The 22240-nt window shown below is 36.0% G+C and overlaps 3 protein-coding genes across 10 annotated transcripts in view; 1 reads left to right on the forward strand and 2 right to left on the reverse strand.

The window, feature by feature from the left end:
* nub1 (negative regulator of ubiquitin-like proteins 1) overlaps positions 1 to 12965 on the reverse strand; it is a 31203-nt gene extending 18238 nt beyond the window's left edge. The window contains exons 1-3 of one of the 4 annotated variants that reach the window (XM_088642948.1): positions 12826 to 12965; positions 2035 to 2154; positions 299 to 448 (exon numbers count right to left, since the gene is read on the reverse strand). In XM_088642948.1, coding sequence (XP_088499074.1) covers positions 299 to 448; positions 2035 to 2148 — 264 coding nt within the window. In that variant the 5' untranslated portion in view covers positions 2149 to 2154; positions 12826 to 12965. Of the gene's footprint in view, positions 1 to 298; positions 449 to 2034; positions 2155 to 3236; positions 3258 to 3484; positions 3629 to 12825 lie in introns of those variants that run through there. The other 3 variants (XM_088642945.1, XM_088642946.1, XM_088642947.1) reach the window with 3 other exon arrangements.
* On the reverse strand, positions 8601 to 13120 carry LOC148657106 (uncharacterized protein C9orf152). 2 transcript variants are annotated; one of them, XR_015940875.1, is made up of 3 exons: positions 12826 to 13120; positions 9449 to 11212; positions 8601 to 8995 (listed from the first exon to the last, which is right to left on the reverse strand). XR_015940875.1 is itself a non-coding variant. In XM_088642949.1 (2 exons), exons 1-2 carry the CDS (start codon positions 13118 to 13120, stop codon positions 10674 to 10676), a joined length of 834 nt encoding a protein of 277 aa, XP_088499075.1. In that variant the 3' UTR covers positions 8601 to 10673. The 2 variants fall into 2 exon arrangements, 1 of the variants encoding a protein (XP_088499075.1); XM_088642949.1 differs by having other exon boundaries at positions 8601 to 11212.
* A 4607-nt stretch (positions 13121 to 17727) lies between these two features.
* xylb (xylulokinase homolog (H. influenzae)) overlaps positions 17728 to 22240 on the forward strand; it is a 128697-nt gene continuing 124184 nt past the window's right edge. Inside the window, exons 1-5 of one of the 4 annotated variants that reach the window (XM_088642952.1) lie at positions 17728 to 18144; positions 18914 to 18996; positions 19396 to 19465; positions 19936 to 20016; positions 20132 to 20218. In XM_088642952.1, coding sequence (XP_088499078.1) covers positions 18091 to 18144; positions 18914 to 18996; positions 19396 to 19465; positions 19936 to 20016; positions 20132 to 20218 — 375 coding nt within the window. In that variant the 5' untranslated portion in view covers positions 17728 to 18090. The remainder of the gene's footprint in view (positions 18145 to 18913; positions 18997 to 19395; positions 19466 to 19935; positions 20017 to 20131; positions 20219 to 22240) is intronic. The other 3 variants (XM_088642953.1, XM_088642951.1, XM_088642950.1) reach the window with 3 other exon arrangements.

The following is a 22240-nucleotide window of genomic DNA, read 5'->3' on the forward strand; positions in this document are numbered from 1 at the left end:
TGTCTCACAACTGCAGAATTTCCCATTACTTAGCGATGTACTGATGCATATTATGTCTTATTTGATCTGATTTTTCACTGTTTTCTGTTTGATCACAGAAACATATTATGCAGAAGTAAGACGTTCCAACTAATAATATGACCAATTACTATTGATAAAATACCTTTGTTATTGTGAACTCTCTACCCCCCAATCCCTTAATTCCAACAGAACCAATGTTTTCTACAAGGTGATTTTCTATAACGTGGCGTTTTCCAGAAACACAGCTATGACATTCTTGCAGAATGGCTATATTTACCTCTCTCAACTCCAGCGTTGCAACACCTCTGTCTCTGAATTCATTATTTCCCAACCCTCGCTTCACTGCCTCTGTCCTTATGGTCTCTAGCATATGTTCCGTCTTAGTAAAATCAAGGTGGAGCTGGGATGCATACCTCTCTGCAAGTGCCTAGACAAAAAAGAAACAAGACAACCATAGTTATTTAATGCATGCTTACAAAACAAAAGGAAAACTGCTTATGAACACAGATGTTGTGCCTTTATCAAAAACATATCTATCTTCTCACTCCTGGAGCCTATGTTGGTAAGGAACAGGCACAAGACAGGGTTGACCCTGGACAGGATGCCAGTCCACTGCAGGGAGCACACAAATACTGTACAGACACACACACTAACAACACGGCCAGATTTCCCAGATGCCTATTAATCTACCAGTACAGTCTGTCTTTTGATTGTGTACAGAAACCAGAGGAATTGGAGGAAACCTATGCAACCACAAGGAGAGCATACAAACTCCACACAGATAGCACCCCAGGTCCGGAATTGAACCCAGGACCAACCACTTTGCCACCAAGCCATCCTCACTATGATACATATAATTACAACTGAACAATTTATTCATGTAATAATTGAGTAACTAACCCCTTCAAATGAAGAAGATGAGCAGTGTACTTGCCTGTGACTACATTCGCTTGTCTATGCTCATTCTATTTTTTGTTATTGGATGTGCTGGACTGGCAGAAAACGGATACAGAGAGCAACAATGGAAATACATGAAAATGATTTGTGCAACAGAGGGAGTTCTCTTTGCTCAGATATTAATAATAATCACAAGCAAAGCAGTGATTGGTAATGGCCCAGGATTTTGGCATGACATGCAGGGTTATATCAAAGCTAGTAAAAGACCTGAAACCAAATCCATTTTAGTCAAGAGGGTGAAACAACACCCCAAACAGATGTACAGGCCTTGCATGAAATGTGTACTGTAACAGCAGATGTTTATAACCACATTTCTGTTTACATTTTTAATATAATTAACATTGAGATGTCTGGTATGATTAAACATCTAGTAACGACTGATTTTGTAAAATCTTTTAAACCGTGTGTCTATCACAAAACATTACTTCTCTATTTCCATTGTATTCCCATACAGAATATCCCATGTAATGCATTGTGTCCAGTGTGAAACATTTTATTTTTGAAACTATTTAAGATGTTACCATCTGTTTGGTAAATGAAGCAAGGTGATATACAGCAAATGCTGAAATAGATTTTAAATGTATTTTTGTCTTGTACTGTACTTGAATAGGGAAATAGTGGTGTTATTAGGACAAAGTCAAATCACGAGACGAAGTCTAACTTATGTAGTGCAGACGATTCCTCATTTATACACACATGAAAGCTTGATGCTTTTACTCATTTTAAATAAAAAATTGTAATTCCCATTGTCATGATGCAGGGATTCATTCTTAAATTATTTTTGTAACCCATATAAAATTGTATATGCTCTAGAAAATGCTACACAAAAATTAGAAGGCTTACAGACAGGAATTACCATGTTAGTTACATACTAATGTGGCTTTTGTTTCACAAAGGAAATTCCATTGCACATGATTTTGTTTTCATGACCCAAATGTTCTGCATCTAATTTAGTATTGTGATATTTCACAAAAAAAATCTTAAAATGACATCAGACTACAGTATTGACTGTTGATGTAATGGAGTAACCTATGTAGCTAAAAATGTAAAACATACCTTGACTGCTTGTGCAGCTTGATTATTGTCAGATGTATAGGGTTCTTTCCACAGTTCGACTTTCTCTTCTCTTAAAAGTTGTTTCAGTTTTATTTCAATGAATTCATCAGCCATTTTATGCTAAAAGAAAAAAAAAAACATTTTTCTGACCGTGTTACCCCGGCGTCCTAGGCAAATTTCCTATTGGCCTTTACAGTTCATGGCTTCCTATTAAACCCCATTTATATGAATTGGCTTCATTTCTCTGTTCTCCTCCACACTGATAGCTGGTGTGTGGTGAGCATACTGGTGCACTATGGCTGGCGTCACATCATCCAGGTGGGGCTGCACATCGGTGGTGGTGGAGGGGAGTCCCCATTACCTGTAAAGCACTTTGAGTGGAGTGTCCAGAAAAGTGCCATATAAGTGTAAGAAATTATTGTAGTTGTTGTTGTTAATGAACTGCCTTGTAAATGGTATTTCGTTTTGAAAGTGGTATGATAATACAGATATGCATTTTCCCAATTAATAACCTATTTTTACAGTTTAACTATGAAAATGAAACCTTGTGATCTCAGCAGCACCGGATGTGCCAGATGTCCTCTAGCAAATGTTATAAAGACAATTTTATTTGAGCAATTACACGGACTTTTCTGAAGGAATGTTCTATGGGTGTGTACAGTAGCTATGAAATAAACATTATTAAAAGAAAGCAGGAGTATTTTAATATTAACATTATATATTGTATGTTTCAAACCTATTTACAGTTTGAATTGAGAATTACAACTTAGTAATTGAGAAGTTACTGTTTCACATTCCTACTGTACTGTACACCCCGTCTCAAACATAAACAAATCAAAGCCGCTAAGAGTATCACTTTTATTCGATACTCAAGTGAGCTCCTGGAAAATGACCGACGAAATATCATGTCCGTTCGTTATTGTTTACCACACATCAATCCACTTTACGCGTTATTATTGTTTACAATTATTACAGTTAACTTCTAAAACTATTTAGGGCATAATATCCCTCCTGGCCCGGCGTCAAAGGGCATATTAGCTGTATTGAGATCTGGAAACCAACGTAGGTCCACCGGGGTTTTCCGCGTCAGAGTGAAAGTCATCTCACCAGGAGGGGACAAACGATTCTTCCGATATCCAAAACATACACAAGTTTCATTTTATTTACTTTAAACGAATCTACTTTTATTTAAGCATAATTACCCTTTGTTGGTGACCCGTACTATTTCTGTTTTTGTTCTTTTATGGGAGCACTTTTTAACTACTGTAGTTGTCTTCGTCACAAACTAAAAAATACTAACATTGCTGTGATCACAATGGATTATTATTTAAACTTCACATTGCATATAACCGGACGATATAACGTAGATAGCTAATACTGTATGCTATATACGCACTTGTATACAGATCAAAGAGTAAATTAATCTGAATACTACTTTTATGTTGTCTACCTTCAGAACCGATGCTCTTCAAGATCTTACTCCGTCTGCTTCTTACCAGTTTCGATTTAAGCGAATTCACGCTCTTATATCACTCCTCCTTATACACTGCTCTTGTTATTATATGCGTAGTCTTCCGGACTACGGAAAAGCAAAAGGTTCAATCCGAACCGAAAAAGTAAACATACACACTAATTGTTAATTATTATTTCTTACTTATAAGTACTGATTACACAATTTTGAAAAAGGAACGTGAATATACAGTATTTACTACTGAAAACAGAAAAGCCTACAGTACAGGCAAAATCACTCCTACAATGAAGTATACAGTTGGATCTGGGAAAAACGGTTTTGGAACCATTTCTTCGTAAAAGTGAACGATCACCCCAAATTGTTAATTAAAATCCAAAATTCTAGATAAGGATTAAAACAGTTAGGGAAATGTACAGTCAGGATTTAACAGATGAAATGCGCAGAAAGCTGCAGGCATACAGAACAAAGGGCATTGAAAATAGGTGTTAGGTGATTCAATACGCTTTAGGAAATTAAGAAGCAGAGGGCCTTAAGCAAAACACATTTGTTTTTACATTCTTATATTTTTTATTTAATGTATATATTGAACAAACATCATTTTAAGTTTATTAAGATATTTAGAAATCAATACTGTAACTTCAATCACTAGAAATTATCAGGTGTTCTATTTACTGTATGTGTTACATTATTTTGTTTAGGTTTTCTATTTTAGTGAACAGTACATGTAATACATGGTCAAATTATTTTAAGGCATTATACCATTGTGTATTTTACTATAAGGAGAAGTCAATGTCACGATCATAATCCCTCCTGTTAAGGGCGCTCTGGCTCATTCACACTTTGCTGTTTCTGTGCACCTATCCTCCATCCTGCCCCTCCTTATTTAAGCCTGGCGCTCTCACTATTCTGGGCTCAGCTTTGGGAGCCCCCCCCCCTACCAGCGGGTCCAGGAGAGACCCGGGGGGCACAGGCTTCACCACGGTGTCCTGACCATCTGGGTCTGGGGCTCGGAGCGCCTAGCCTCGTCATCCCCCTTTATTCCCTGTCCCCACACCGGATCCCATTCCACTTTTTAAGCTCGTCTTGTCTCGATTGGATCACCCACTTTTGGACTTCGCCCCGGATTTTACGACTGGACTCCTTGGACTTGTTCGCCTTGGCTACGCCCCACCAAAAACCAGTTCACCATCGTCACGCCCCCCTGTCTGTCAACCCCTCCTGATCCTCGTCGTCTCGTCGTCGTCTCCTCCCTGTCGTCCTTTTCCACTTACATCCGGATTATACCGTCTGCATAGGATCCTGAACTACGCTTCGTTAGTTAACCTGAAGTATCTGATAGATGTTTTTCTTATATGGTCTTAGAAGTTCTTTTTGGGTTTCAAAAGGTTGGTTCTGTGTTCTTGTAGGTTTCCACCAAATCCTCTGGTTTCTTTTTTTAGCTTCTGAGATCTGATTAAACAATGAAGTATCTGCTTAAGTTATAGTGGTTATAAATTGGCAATGGTGCTGCCCTAGGAAAAAAACAGTGAAACAATGCATACATATTTTTGTTATTTATATCTAATATGTACAGTATGTATTCTGCCTTGCACCTATTGCTTGACTAGACAGGCTCTAGCTCCGCTGCGACCTTGTATTGGATAAAGTAGTTAGAAAAAGGATGGATGGAAATATAAATGTACATTATATATGCAGTACAGTATAATCAGTCTACTTTTCAATCCATTTCAAGCTGCACTTTTATGATTGTATAATTGAGACCATTTAAATGTAATAACTAGAGAATACAAAATAGATAGTTACTGTTTTTGGTCTGTGTAAGAAAACCGGCCGTTCAGGGACGCCAAATATGTAACGTAGTGGCTCTCTGAAGGCACCAGTTCTGTAGGGTTTTGGCATTTACTGAGACAATTATTAATTGTAGCAGTAAATCACAAAGTTGATTCTTTTGATGGCTTTAGAATCCAACCATGCGACATAACTCAAACAACGCGCACACACAGGTACTAATACACGAGGATACATTTATTAATACATAGAATATGCATATAAACCTAACAGATCTTATCGAGAGGGTTATCAGAATACAAAAGGTATATATTCAGTCAGTTACAAAGTGTTACACATATCAAGAGGACATACGTTCAGTATATCATTCATTTAGACCGTTTCATAAAGTGAACTTGGTTACAACTTCTACATTAGATACTCAAAACAAGTACATAACTCTTAGGAATTAAATTGATATCAACTGGGATAACAATTGAATTCTCAAGCAGTAATGCAGTGAAGTTGAATACTCATCCAATTTCTGGGGATTCAGATCTCCTGCGGGCACAAAGAAACAGTTGCAGGCTGTTGCTGTCCCATCCGCGCTGTCTGGCTCGGTGCCAGGCTGTGCTGTGCGGCTTGCGACGGTGCGCTGCTGATGCTCACTGTTGGCTTTGACTAGCAAAGTTTGTGCACAGGAGAAAAGATGACTGTGGGTCCCAGCAAGTCAGGAAGAGGACCGGTTCGTTCCTGATGAAGAGCTAGTTCTGAATAGTGATTCAGCTGTCCACAGTTCCGACCTGTTCACGAGGCCTGCTGCTGGTGCTAACCTCGGGTGGATCCTCTGGTTATTCTCTGGCAACCTCCGCTCTAGACTCTTAGAACAAAGGAAAGTTCTGGCACTCGGACACACTGGCCGTTCCGTGGTTGTCCGGGCTGAGTCTCAGGATGGTCAGGAGGCGCGCTGCGAGAATGTCCTGCCCTTGGGAGCCTTCTGCTCCTGGGCCGTCCTGCCCTGGAATTCTCCTTTGAATTCCCTTTAGAAAAGTCCACAGAATCCTCTCCAGAATCTTACTGAATCTCCGTGTTGCCTGTTTTTACCTGGAGGAACTTCAGGTCATTGATTGGCTGTTCCATGGGCATCAGAGTCCCACGTGGGTTACTCGGCCCTACCAATCCCTGATTGGTTGATCAAGCTGAGATATGAGTCACTTACTCCTGACACTTAGGAATGCAGTCCAGATGTCCATCTGGCACTCCCTAGACAGATAGGCGCCAATGGATGACCATTGATCATGATAGCCAGGCTTAGCTAAGTGCATCCCCCTTTGGGAGCTGTCCTAGGACCTTAAATCACCGTGCATGAATAGTCTCTCTGTGGCTGCACCACAGAGATGAACAGAGAAATGGGGCCTCATTTGGGAAGGCTCAGAACACTTAATTCTTTCTTATTAATAAGCCTCACCGCTACATCTGTCAAAACAAAATCAGTGAGTTTTATCTTACACTGCTAAGGAATATTTGAGTGTTGGACTGTACTATTAAGGGACAATGTTATAACTAAGGGATGAACAGTATAGTGAAAATAAAACAATATGTTTCATCCATCTAAAATATTAAACAGCAACAGCTAATGTGATGACAAGCTGTTCCAGGATAATCTTCAATTGTATTTATTTCTGATTATTTTGTTTACCTGCCTGAAATCAGCCTGTAAAATAAAATTAAGATAAGTTACATAAGATTAGGAGCAGCTGCCAGATAAACTTAACCAAAATAACTACACTGTGACAAATAATTTGTACACTTTTTCATATATGGAATCTTTGGCCTTTTCTAAAAAATGTATAATTATGATTAGGCCAAAGGTTTGTGAATTGTATTCATCCCTCTTTTATATTTAGTATTTATTAGGCTTAATAAAATATTTTTTTCATGTTATTGTTAAAATACTGGTAGTATCTCTTCTGATCCTTTGCATGTGTTGTATGAAGAATATCAACTCATGCCTTCAAACAGACATTATAGAATTCCTCAATATAGATGTAACAAGATAAGTAATTCCTTTATCAATCAAATGACTCAATAAATAAGTTCCTGATAAATGAGTAATTTGTTATGGGCAAGTGCTATAAGTGTATTATGTGTAAAAGTGAAGAGGTAATATGTAAATATGTGGGCTTAGTTTAAGTGTGAGGGGAGTGAATTTACAGGGTTCTGGAGCAGTTGTGTGGATTCCTGTTGGGAGTGTTGTGGAATGAATATTTAAGACTAGACATCTGTTATGTAATGCTTACTTGTACTCTTTGCAAGTGTACCTGTGTGTAAAACAAAGCTGCTCTGTTGCAAGACAAATTTCTGAGAATTAAGACAACAAAAGTATTATTGTATCTTATTGTATTATGGGTGTGCAGATACCATACTATACTTTTATGGTATACAGGGGTGGAGCAGTGGCTAAGGATCTGCACCTGTGGCTCGAAGGTTGCTGGTTCAAATCCCACAGCTGGCAGAGGAATCCTACTCTGTTAGGTCCCTGAGCAAGGCCCTTAACCCCAACTGCTCCAGGGGTGCTGTACAATGGCTGACCCTGCACTCTGACCCCAGGCTCTCTCCCTGTCTGTGTGTCTCATAGAGAGCAAGCTGGGGTATGCAAAAAGACAAATTCCTAATGCAAGAAATTGTATAGGGTTAAAAAAGTGATGTTTTATGTTTGAGGAAATGTATTATGCATGTACGTTTGCATAACACCACTAGAGGGACTCATAGATTTTCAGTCAATATCTGTACAGAGCGTTTGCAATAGGCTCTGGCTCCCCCACAGTCCTGTATTGGATAAAGCAATAGAAATTGCATAGGTGTATCTGTACAGAGACTGCTGGGGTACTCCTGTCTTTCCGTGTACCTCTAGAGACTTGTTTTGTTCCTGGGATCAACTAACAGCTCGATTTCAATTATATATTGTATCATTATCATAATATATATTGTTGTGTTAATTGCTCTGAATAATAGTGCCAGATGTACACATCACAAATACTCCTCATGACGGATCCTTGGAAGTTTTCTTTTTTGGCTCACTACATGTGAGCCAACAACAACTGTTTACTGTAAGCTGTAAACCCTCTATTGCAATTAGTATATGGTAAATTATATATGAAAAGAATGTCCACTGGGAATTTATTCCCCTCACCCAATTCAATTCAATTAAAAACATTCTCAAATAATCTGATAGTTACTTGACGTATTAATGAACAAGGTGTATACACCCAACAAATTCAGCAATGGAATTTCCATTAAACTCTAGAACTACAACTACATCAAAAGCTTTGCTTTCATTTTTGATAAAAAGGGTTTTATTTTTACAAATGCATGATTACAAGTCGGTAAATCATTTTTGCCCTTGCTCTACTATTCACTAGGTGTTTCATTTACAAAAAAACTAAAAATATACAAGTATTACTTTTTCAAACTTCTGTTAATTCTCAGTAACATTACAAAGATGATCTCAGAACCGAAGGTTGCGTACAGTATGCAAAAATGTATGGTGTGGGACTGAAAACGATATTGTACAAAACATTGTGGAAGTATGGAACAAGTTACCCAAGTATGTTGGTGAAGCTTATCCTCTGGGTTCCTTCAACAAATGGCTGCATAAGATCCTCAGATCAATTAGGTACTCAAATGGAAAGGTCACCTCTAGTTTATAACCATTCTTATGTTCTTAACTGGTATCTGGAATGTAAGGATGAAATCTTACCATTGTCCCATAGATAAAAATATAACGAAAGGGAGAGTAGTTTTTGAAATGACTGCAACTTAAAATGGCTAATGATCTTAAAATTAAAAGACCTCCATGTGTCATGATCTTCTGTATTGGTAAGCATAAGAAGAGTATACTTTATAAAATAAAATATACATTGATAGTTCTGAAAATCACTGCAAATGGCACCAGTCAAAAAAAAAATCTATATACATGCTCTGCTCTTCATAATGTTAGCACTAGTTAGAATCTTTTTCAGTCTTATGCCTGCTACCAATAGGCTGCCTTTCCCAGTTCTATGTGCCACGCCACCGTATTTATCACACTCTTACTAAGATCTGTTCCCATCAGCCTGCTCTTGCTTCCTCCATTTATAAACTGATGCCTAAATAGCTTATTTTGCTTTATTACACTTTCTTGGGGTTTTTCTTTTTAAAAATGAGATTCCCCTTATTCTGTAGGTGACTAAGGCTATAAATAAAATAAATGAAGTAATCAAAATACATTTAAATAAAAGTTAATGCAGACGATACTGTCGAATTGATGTTTTGTGATGCCTGCTAGTATGTCAGTTTTATTTTCTCTACCATATATCATGTCTCATCAACATATCCAAGTCAAATACTGTGTGTGATGTGGGCTAGATGGAAATTGGGCTTTATACTGTATACATAAAGAGATTACACTTTTATTTCAACACCTGTATGAGACAGTTGAAACACTTCTCTTCTCAACCCAACCCCACCACAGTCATGCTATAAATGTGCAGAGCCAAGGTCAAATTTACACAACACTATAACGAAATGGATCAGTTTGCGTACCCTGAGAAATGTACAGAAGCATTTTAAGAAAATAAGAAATTTTACAAAGCAGAGGAAGCTATTCGGTTCAGCTAACTTTTTTGGTTGCTAGTAGTAATTGATTGGAGGAGTTCATTTAACCTGGAAACAAAATCAGGATACAGGCATCAAAAATGTGTCTGGGTAATGCATTCCAGACTCTCACAACTCTTTTTTTTTGGTAAAATGTGCCTCTAGTTTTCAATTTTAAATTCACTTCTCTGTAGTTTGCACTTATGTCTCTTGAACCAAACTTCCTGACATGCTCCTTTTCGCATACTGTGTAACGTTAACATACATTAGCTAACAATATCAACATATTTAGGCACATGGGTATATTCTGAACAAGTCTGAGCTCACTGTGAATACAAAAATATAATAGTATGCCCCTTAAAATAAAATGCCTAAGAGATACATTCACAACAGAATGAATAACAATTTAAACCAACCTAACACATATTATACTTATCGCACAACATTTAAAGAACTGATTGAGAGGATTTCACACTGAACAAAACATCCAAATTTGTTTTCAGCTTTAGAAATTAAGTGTTTCTAACATTGTTTAGTTTCACCCTGTGCTCAATATGTCTACATCACATGGTGAAACACACAGATCTAATGTGTTCATGAAACTCTTTGTTCCAATACTTATGACCTTTGCACCATACTATAGTACAACCACATTTTTTCTCACAAAACTAAAAGTTTACTGACAAGAATCTTGAATCTTGGAGCCATCTACCAGTTGCTCAGTTTGTTCCTTCACAAATACGGTAGGCAAAAATATCAACGGTCATTAATATGAAGCGTAAAGTCCAAGTTTCCTTGCTGCTTCAGATTTCTTTGGGCATTTCTTTTGGGGAAAGGGGTAGTACTTCATCTGAGAAGAGGGTCTTGAAAATTTGTTGTCAGGCAGGCTCAGTTGTCTCGACATGATTGCTGGGGCCGAGAACTTCCTCTGCGTTGAGATGGTATACTCTCCTCTTTCACTGCTCCCAGGCATGCTTGGCCCATGTGATTTTTCTAATTTCAAAGGATCTGCAGATCGTTCTTCCGTAGGCTCAGGGCATGTCAAAGAAGCACTTTTATTTAATAAGCGATTTCCTGTTTGACTAGATAGCTCTCTGGTGGCTGTCGCTGTGTTTGTATCAGATGTTCTGCTCGAGTTGTTTGCCATGCGATGTATGCTTAAGTGAGTGTGCCATGGGGTTTTATAGTCTTCAAAGTCACCAACAAAATCATACGCCATCTGCTTCTCAAAGGATTTTGAATTTCTTACTTCCTGATTTATGGGCACCACGTTGACTAAGGAGTGTCCATTTACGTCTTTATTTCCTGTTGTTGAGGGTATAAGAAACACAGATCATTATCTCTCAAATGAAAGTAAATCAAACAATTATTATAAAACACAATCTGGAAAATATAAACGTTATGAAATCCATATTTTTAGTAAGCAGAGTTTAGAAAATAACTTGAAATGAAAGAAAGCCTAGATCATGAGTCAACAGACCATGAATAATTATCAGACTCAACTAAATAATTAAAGCAAGATACAAAGAAACTATATGACTGCCAGTGTAATTCTAATTAGTGAGATTACAGAACTAATGTACTGTTATTTGTGGGAAAATTAGCAGAATAAATAAAACATTGACTACAGACTTGTCCAAGAAACCCTTATCATTTCTACTACCTCTGCTTTCACCAGTCCATTAAGGGAAATAAGGATTTAACAGGTGTAGCATTTTTTTACATCAAGATACACAAATGATATCAGATCTACATACATTTCAGAGTTTTTTTCCATTTTGATAATTCTAATCTCAGGTATAGACACTACATGGATTATAATAGTATAGTATAACGCTATTACACTAATAGTATGAGCAAATTTAAGCACCTTTAGTTAAAAATTATTTAACTAGCAAGAATAGTTAGTGAAGTTTGACAATTGTAAAGGATTATTGTTGTTTCTGATGTGACTGTTTACATTGATGGAATTCCACCAAAAATCTTAAGACATTTTAATAAAATACGTCTATAAAAATATAGCATTTGAACGCAAAACAGATCAGTACATGTACTCAGTGGACCATTAATTTATTTTCTTCATTAACTGACAAATTCATGTGGAACTCAAACTTCTAGAACACAATATCAAATACATACTGTAACTTCATACTGCTTGCAGCTATTCAATAACAGTTGCGCACTGTTAGAGAAAAGCTTAAACTCATATTAAGTGTACAAAACAGAAAATGATCAAAGCTTTTACGATAGCCTAGAAAATAACTTAAATTTGGCTAAACCGGTTTTTGTCTGGAAAAAACAAAACAAAACGGTTTTACCTGTTTACGGATAAGTAACCTATAAAAAGGTATGTGAATAACATTCTACTGAACATCGTTCTTCGTAACCGCATCATATAAAGATACAAAAATGTAATTTATAGACTTGGAAAGGACACGCATAATATTCATATGACGTAAACTGATTTGTTCGAAAGCAAGAAAGCTATTTTACTAGAAACGAAATATTTTTTAAAATATTGGCGTTCATTATAAATAGTGCGAATATAATTAGAGAACAGAAGTTTTAAAAATATTATTTAAGTCTGCAGTGCTTAATCAACAAAATCTATATTGTATCTAATTGACACTACAATTTAAAGCATTGACTTACATTTTAAGAATGCGATTTAAAGCGCATTTTGTCACACTGGGCTTATAAAACTTTATTGCTCAATGCAAAGAATGGAGCTGTACAGTGTTCGAGATCAAAGTTGCAGACTTTAAGAATAGTTGCAGACTCAGATTTAAAAATATACGTAATAAAAGCAGCGTACTTTTCTTATTCACACTACTGAGAAATATTTTACTCATGTTTGATTTGTCCAAGATGGCGAGCTTATAGGTAAATGCGAAACCAAAGCCATTATTAATACATACCTTTTTTAAACAGAAGAATGTTGGTCTGTAATTGTTGTTTCTTTTTATTCCAATGATACTGTTCTTTCAGAAGCGCTATGTCCATCTCTGTTGGTCCCGGAACGACTTCTGCTTCGTCTTCTTCAGAAGAATGACTCACACCACCTGCTTCGCGTCCAAATTTACGCACCTGAATCGTCTGGTCCGATAAAGACGTCAAAGTTATATGGCAGCAAGATAACATTTTGCTCATTTGTTTGCATTTGTACAACAGTCGTTTTTCTTTTGTTTTCTTTTCAAAACAAAGTAATTTCATCTATGGCACTTAATAACTTCACGTCAAAATAGCACAAATGATGCGAATTGTTAAATAAAAGCACACTGTGCTGGAATACTAGCGCTGTGCAAATACTTAGAACACTTGCAACCTGCTTTTCGTAGATGAGCTGAGGGGGAACATGTGATGCACTGCTCGAGTGATATATGTAAATAAACAGGCTACATTGAAGCTTCACTGACAAAGACAAGGTGTGGTGTGGTGAGGCAATACACAAAGCTTTACTTTTAATTGGAGACGTAACTCCACAAACTGGGAGGAAAGGTATTGCGGGAGGGTTAAAGATGTTAGTTAATTAGGGCTGACTTGATCAGCTTTTTTATTTTGAAAAAAACAAAAACAAACAACAACTCATCACACATCTGTCAGAAGAGCTGTTCTAAGTCTAAAGAATTGCCTGAACATTTGTGCTCACAGCTCACCTGTTTTGCATGGTTTGATTTGTTTACACCCTTTTCTTGGTAGAAACATTTGGCACAATTTTCAGTATGACAGTCAATTAAATGGCAGGTGCAATACCTACTCATTTTATGGACATTTAAGGGGCTTAATACGATCGTTTGGAAAGTAATGTTACTGTTACTTTAACAGTTTAATAGTTCATCCATAATAAATTAATCCTGTGAATATTCTATATAAACACTTTGGTATATGTCTCATACTGTAGGTACATTCTTCAATTAATATTCATACAGTATGTATGTGTGGGTTATGTTCTAACCCATCAGATACTGAAAGCATTTACAGTACCTGTTCATGTCAGAATTTGCACCAAGATTTTATAAGATGTCAAGAGGTTACGAAGGCATTGAAGAAACCTTTATTGATTTGTGATATCTCTTAGGCTATGGGTTACTATATCAAAGAACCCAAAACTTGTTTTGCTGATTGGTGCTCCTTTTCTAGTAGGATTTATAGTTAATCTGTGATAGAAAATCCAGAGAATTTTGTTGACTCATAAGTAAATTTTAAGATGCTGTGCCCTTGTTCTGTATGTATCAGGAATAGTGAAAAAGAAATTGTATCTCTGTGTCAGTGTCTAGGATTCCAGTTTTGCAAGTGCTGTCATCTATGCTTCATTGTAACTCCTGTAGTTTTTTTAACTCTGCATCCAAAGATCTTCTGAGGTTTTCACATAATTCACAATAATTTAAATTAATGAGGGAAATATCCCTCTCTCCTTGTTGATATACTGTATTTATAATAGGTATATAACAGTGAAATGTCTGCCTCTAGAGCACAACTCATAGACTGGTTATAACTTCGTAATCTTGGACAAGTACAGTATGTGTTAAAATTCAAAACCTATACTGACTCTTGCAGTGCTGAAGTTAGGACAGATAATATATTACATAGAATGTCACAAGATTTGTTTGTGTAAGTGTATAACTGTAGTTCATGTATTTGCCACAGAGTCACAAATTGATTCATATCCCTTTGACCCCCATGTTTTAACGACTTAAATTATCTATGACAAATTTGGCTTTGCACAAAGTAATGTCATTATTATTACAGTGTAACATGTTTAGAACGTTTTAAGCATTTATTCTGAAAATAAGTAAAATATTTTTTACACAATGTTTTGTTCTGTTTTATCAAAGAATTAAATAAATGTGGGGGTCATCGTACAGTACATTGTCGTCAAAACTAAAATACATTGACATGTCACCATTGAATACATTCATTGTTTCCTATAGGAAAGATGAAAATAGAGAAGTTGATTTGCAGCACATCCAATATCAGATTACAATACTTCTTGACTTGTTCTCAGGCTCACACTTGTGGAAATGTAATGATCTGCCAATGTGCAGCATGTTGACACAGCAGTGTTTAAGAAGTGGGCGAGTCCCCCTTTGCAGAACCTATTGTTATAATAACCAGACTCAACAGTCAGGTCATGTTGTAAATCAGTTACTCAGCAGTACAGAGACTGGCTGTATTTGGGTCACATTGCTTTTTTAATCATTAACACCACTTAAAAAAACAGCCCACATACATATCCTGTGCTGATTCGCGTATTTTCATTTAGAGTCATAGACAAAATAATGACATGCACTATATAAGCAAATGGGAGTGATCATATTTGTCCTTAGCAGTATATAAATAGTACATGTTATTATAGATGTATAGAATTTTATATATGATCTGTGATTAGATTATAAATATTACACTTTTTCCTTTAATTCTGGATTTTATTGGGTATTTGGAATGAATCAGTAATTCACGATACACGCATTAATACATTATACAATTATATCCAATTCCTGTATAATATTTAGGCTACATTTATTAATTTTAGTTATATTTGTCTGCAAATATATTTCTATGGTACAAAAAAAAACACAAATCTTATTGCTCAGCAAAAAGCCTGAAAATGAACTTTTTCTAAAGATTTTATGAAAAGTGTGGATGTTTATGCTTTGAAATTGTACGTGTCTTATAATAGGCCATAGTAAATGTAGTCAAGGCACTGCAGTCAATGTAGGATGAAAAAAAGTTTTGCAAAAGTTTTTCAATGAATTATAAGTAGTATGCAAGAAGTTTCAGCTCTACAAATTGCTGTCTTGGAGAGGTCACTGAAGTGTGGAGTTGACAGTGCACTGCATTTCCTGACTATTGACTTCACAGTCAGTTTTACAGATTGTGCTTCAAAAAGAAAATACAGTTTGATTAATAGTTTTACTGTACAGTTTTTAGATAACACTCCCATGTCTTCCTTTGATTGTTTCAAGAGTGATGATCATTTCCTTTGTGTATTTTAGAATTTTGTAAGCAGTGTTTAGCATTGCTGCCCCACAGTGCTGGGGCCCTGGGTTCAGTTCTGGACCTGGGGTGTTATCTGAATGAAGTTTTTCAATTTTTCAATTTTTTCAATTCAATTCAAGCTTTATTGTCCCCTAGGGGAAATTTGTTTTACGGCACACTCAAACACAACATACTGACAAATACACATAATCAAAAGGGAAGAGAATACAGAAGTGTTACAGGAGAAAAGAAACAAGAGACAAGGTAGTTACTTTGCATTGTTTAAGAGTGTAATTGCAGTGGGAATGAAAGATTTCCTGAGTCTGTTGGTTTTGCACCTGGGGGCACAGAGGCGTCTCCCAGATGGGAGAAGTGTGAATTCACAATGGAGGGGGTGAGACACACACTCCCTGATGCTTTTGGCTTTCTTAGTCACCCTCTGTTTGTAAAGGATGCTTAAGTTAATTTGATTATTCCGGATTATTTTGCCACTTATATTCACTAATTTACCCAGCCTATTACAATTACAGGTACTTAGGTACCAGTAACCAACAAGTGAAGCAGTACAGTATGTTAGGGCACTTTCAATGAATGATTTGTAGAAAAGTGTAAGGGTAGTTTTATCTACCTTAAAGTACCTGAGTTTTCTAAGAAAGATGAGTCTCTGTTGGCCTTTTTTATAGATAGTGTCACAACATTTGTCCCATTCTAGGTTTTTGTCAATGACCAGTCCCAAGTACTTATAGTCATCGACAATTTCAACAGGCTGACCATGAATTGTAGTGGGTTGAGGGGAAGTGGTATTTTTCCCAAAATCAATAACCAGTATGGTCACCTTGTGTTTGTGTGAGTTTCCGCCCACATTACAAAGACATACTAGTAGGCAAATTGGTCTTTGTGTGATTTTTGCATGTCTGTGTGTGCCTGGAGATTGACTGGCTTCCTATCTGTGGTGTTTCCTGTGTCGTTCCTGTTGCTTGCTGGGATAGGCTCCAATGTGACCCTGAACTGAATTAAGTGGTTAGAAAATGGATGGACAACACAATACTCACTGACAAAAGGGAAAACTTTTAAAGCATTAAATCTAAATATGAAACAATATTTATGGATTAAAATCCATTATTTTTCCCTTGTTTCCACAGAATTTGTTTTGTAGGTGTCAGATTTATCTTTGCTATCACGAGTTGTGTGACGTATTTCATTATTTTCCGTCTTTCTCGCCACACCTGAAACTAGAATTGGATAAGAAAGATGAAGATTGAATTGTATTAAACAGTATAATCAAAACTAAAAATGCTTTTGGATATACAAATCTCAACATACAAGAGAAAAACAATGTTTTCATTGTTATTTCCTCTTACCCTGTGAGGTGACTTATTCCATAACTGGATTAGGAGAGAAGATAAGAATTTAACATCTAGTTGCCAGCACTTCTGTGGTGCTGAATGACAAAAGTTCTGTCCCCCAGAGCACATAACAAATATGGACTGGGAAGGGGTTCCAGTATCCTGCAGGTACTATGACTGTTACCTTCTCATGTCACAATTTGCAATGTCATGGTGGAAGGTGTAAAATGTAAATTGATGGTACCTGCAAACTGTTTCCAAATGAAGAATATACTATTCTGTATATATTCTATATTCAGAATAAAATATAAAGTGCTACCATATAATGTGGCACTCCACCTGCGAGAACTGGCATCATGTAATCTTGTATAAACTAACAAGTCTAAATAATAGAAAAAATTAAACACTTTTTGTATTATGTATTAAAATATAATGTTAATCTTCACCTTGTTACTGAATTATTATTGGACACTGGAATGAGACTGAGTTTTTATTTGATTAGAATTCAGTACTTTAAATTTGCCATACCCTTTAATAATAATCCAAACACGAGAGTAGCTCTTGAAGTTTGAACTGCACAATTAAAATCGTTGCCTTCTTCAGTCATTTAATCGTGAAGTATTGCCACCTAGAAAGAACGTGTGAAAGGAGTCTTAAGACAGTCATAATTAAAAAGAATACTTTCTTAATGTTTCCGTTCTTGAGTGGTTACATTGTCAGCTCGCACTCTCAGAGGCTCGTTAAATTTGTACCTAGCGCAGCCAAGAAATACGCTGGTGGCGGCTCCTTTAATTTTTAACTTTTCCTGGGTCGTCATGATGACATAGGCTTCACTGTGTTCAACCCCATCGCTGTAATATGGCTCCAGCTTCTGGTTGTTGTTACCTAGGGTTTGATTTCAGTACCCAGCAGGTAAGGCCTTTTTTATTGCGTAACATGTTGCACATAAATAACTGTCTTCTTTTATTTCCACGTTAACACACTCGGAACTGTACAGTACTCGGAAAGAATTAGTCAGGATGTTTTTGCATGTGATCTGTTATGATAGGCAGTCTGCGAAAATTCAAAAAGTTCTGCAGCTCAGATGAAGTAGATTTCTGATGTAATGAGGTGTTAATTTCCGAAAAGTATTTATTTTGAACCGGAGACCTCAATTCTGATTGTCAATTATATTCTTTATTGTTACTCCGTAGGGACAGAAACTACAGTATTGATTTCTACTGTAGTTCTTGGCTGTTTTGCAAGATTTTAATAAACACACTCTAGTGCATAAATCCTTGCAGTGATAATTATTGCAATTTAATGTCTTAAAACTATGGTACATAGTCTAGATACCTTACTGTGCTTTGCCCCTTAAAGGTTTAGCAAAACACTTTTCAAGTACCGAAAAATTGACTTGTATACGGAAGGTCAACTTTTAATTACACGTGTTGCACACGGCTCTGCATTGTAATGCTTTTTTTATTGATCCGAAGTCGATTAAACTGTATCAATGACACCACGACCTTACCCCTTTGAAATATCTGACAACATATAGTATCCTTTTATAGTTTATTTCCTGTGTAATTGAGTGACTATTTCCCTGTTTTAGCATGACAGTTAATAATAAAAACCATATTTTAGTTTGTGGGCGATTATTTTCATTATTGAAAATATATCATATATATATATATCATTGTAGCTAAAAGTGATTGCTGTTGATGAACATCTGGACGTCGTTTATCAAGACAGTGTGCAGTTTGACAATGAGATTCCTGAATACAGGTAAATAGTGAACTGTCACCAGTACAGACCAACATTGATTTATTCCTTATACATTATATCTAAAAAAAGCCATCACCACTTATGCATTATTGCTTCAAGCCCATAAAATTGTTATTAGTTTGTGTGATCATCTGTAACTCTGATAAAAGTATGCTTATGTCATTTTAAGTGGTGCTCAATTTCTGTGTTTTAATAAAAATATAAAAGCTCTATGACTTTAAACAACACACTGAGTATTCTGCAAATACTTTACACAGATTAGATTTTAATCAAAGATGTAAAAATGTACAAATACAGTTTTACCCTGCAGCTACAGGTATTTTTGGTAGTACAAATCTACACTTGATTGCAAACACAGATATTTATTTAAATATACAGAGCCCTGTTTTTCTCACACAGGACCCAAGGTGGGGTTCATGTCCACAGTGACAGATTAACTGTTACTTCTCCAGTGCTGATGTGGGTTAAGGTAAGAAACACTGTGAATAACTTGCTGCAGAAAGTAATCTCCATTGTCACTGTCCCATCCAAGAAAGTACAGTACATTAATTGCAATGCATGCAAAATGTTGGGATTTGTATTTGGATTTGTCTGTTTTCCTTTTTTGTTCAATATTTTTGTCAAATAAGTATAAAAATAAGGCTACATCATGCTACAGCTTTTTAATAAAATAATCCAAAACCTGCCAAGGGCTGAAGCAAAAAAAAAATTGATTACCTTATCATCTTAGTGTGGTTTGGTGGTGCCTGAGTTTTGGATGGTGGAACAGTAATACATGGTATTATTATTTCATTCCAATAAAATTGCCAATTTATTTAAGTGTGTATACTGATATTCTAAGTGCAAATACATTCTTTTACATAAATTATTACTGAAATTATTCAAGCTATAACAAACCAACATTAACACTTTCACTTCTATTTGTGCCATGAATTCTAGGCGGTAGATAACATTCTTGAAAAGATGAAGATTTCTGGTTTTGAGTTCACTCGTGTAAAAACCTTATCAGGAAGTGGACAGGTACGTTCTATTGTAAATTCATACGCTGCGGCAGACAACCTGTAAAAAAGTGCTCACTCTTTCATGTTAAAATGTATGAGGTGATTCTTCTGCTATTTTTGTGTTTTTTTTATAGCAACATGGTAGCATATATTGGAAAAAAGGTGCCAAGACGGTCCTCCAGAACCTTGCACATGATAAGCCTTTGCATGAGCAGATGAAGGTAAAGATTCTGTGTTGCTTTTTTAATTGAGTGTTGTCTTAGGTAATAGTCTTAATTAATTTTATTATTTGGCTCATGAAAGGACACATAGATAATGATGTTTCTTCCCAGCATTTGACAGGCGAAATACCATATGGTGGGTGTTACTGATTTGAGAATGCAATTTTCATGTACATGTGATTTTTTCTGTGAGGAAATCAATGCAGAGCAACAGCATTTAATTTGTCAATAATATGCATTTTGACATTTTTGGTTTTCTTTTTAGGAATTTTAAACATGATGACTTTTATTTTGTTTGTAATATCCAATTTTAATTTAAACAATTATTGCTATATTATTGATGTAATCCAAGAGATTAGGAGCCTTAAAGACAATACACATGCTTCCACTGATGAGGTACGTCAACAAGACTTCTTCTTTTCACACTGTGGAACCATTGACGCAAATAGCACCATTTTCATTGGAGACAGAGGACAGACCCTTAATGAACATGTCACAGTCCTGCAGATGCCTGTTTTACTATGAATTGTGGGTGCACTGTACGTCACTGATTTATTAGCTGACTTCTGCTTTGACCGATAGTCTTCTGCCCTGTCCATAGCTTACTGATTTTATGGCCTAAATTCCACCTCAGAATCTTCATGTTATAAAGTTCACACATTATTTTAAAGTGAAACAAAAACAAAATACAAAGATGTCCTTCACCTTAAACTGTGGAGTTGTTGTAATGTAATGTAGTATATTTTTGACTTGACAGCAGACAGAATTTATTGGTCTTTATTTATACATTGTGAAATAGAAATGCCTTTTAATTTTTTAAGCTATTAATTGAAATAACATTTCACACCATCATATTTTCTCTACTAGTGTGTGATACACTTTCAGGTTCATAATGCAGTGTTCTGTGTTTTAATTTACTGGAAAAGTTATTAAACTGAGTAAATGTCTTGGAAATACCAGCTTTCAGTCTTTCTGTTTTATTCATACGCTCCTTAGTAGAAAAATGAATAAAGTACATAGACCCTTGTTAAAGAAAAAAAAACTTTCTTCTGGAGTATAATTAGAATTTTTTCCCAAAATTTCTAACTGTATTAGTCTCCACAGCATGAGAAGAAGTCACAACTGGAAAATCAGGTTTTCCTATAATCCTTTTGTTTTGTGTGTCAGTGCTTTTATTTAATAAGAAGTGCTACAGGATCTAGATTCCGGCTTCCAGTTTCATTTCTACCTTTTCTAATGGAATCCAAATAAGATTAAAAACAGATGTTTGGACAGTATGATACTAATCCTGTCAAACACTTTTTTCAATTTAAAGCTTATTGTTCGTAGCCCTTTGTTTTTCTTCTAAAGTCTGTTTGAAGAATATTGAAGTATAGAATATTTTAGGGGCTGCACACCACCAGAAACATTCTAACTCAGGGATTGCAAATGTCTTTCTCCTTCACTTGTAGAAAATTCAGATGTGTATTATATCACTTTATTAACCCTATGCAATTTCTTGCATTAGGAGTTTTTCTTTTTGCATACCCCAGCTTGCTCTCCATGAGACACACAGACACACAGATAGGGAGAGAGCCTGGGGTCAGAGCACAGGGTCTGCCATTGTACAGCGCCCCTGGAGCAGCTGGGGTTAAGGGCCTTGCTCAGGGGCCCAACGGAGTAGGATTCCTCTGCTGGCCGCGGGATTTTAACCGGCTTGGAAGGCGGCTATGCTCACCACTATACCACAGTTAAGAACTTTAGAACTGTTATATTATATAATATAATTATATATTTTTATATAATTTATCATGTTATAATATTCAATGTATATTTAACTTATAATTACATTTTTATAATGTAATATTATAAATGAACAGTAAGGTAAAGAAAGGTAAGGCAAAAATCAGGCTGAAGTACTGGGACCAAATCTTTAAAATTGTCCTGTGTAAGATTTCTGAGATATAGGTTTTCTGCTTAATACTGGGAATGGAGATCTTGGCAAATTTGACAAAGATGTTTAGTTCATGTTATCCCAGTTTC

Source organism: Lepisosteus platostomus, chromosome 8, assembly GCF_059453375.1.
Source record: "Lepisosteus platostomus isolate fLepPlt1 chromosome 8, fLepPlt1.hap1, whole genome shotgun sequence".
NCBI lineage: Eukaryota > Metazoa > Chordata > Actinopteri > Semionotiformes > Lepisosteidae > Lepisosteus > Lepisosteus platostomus.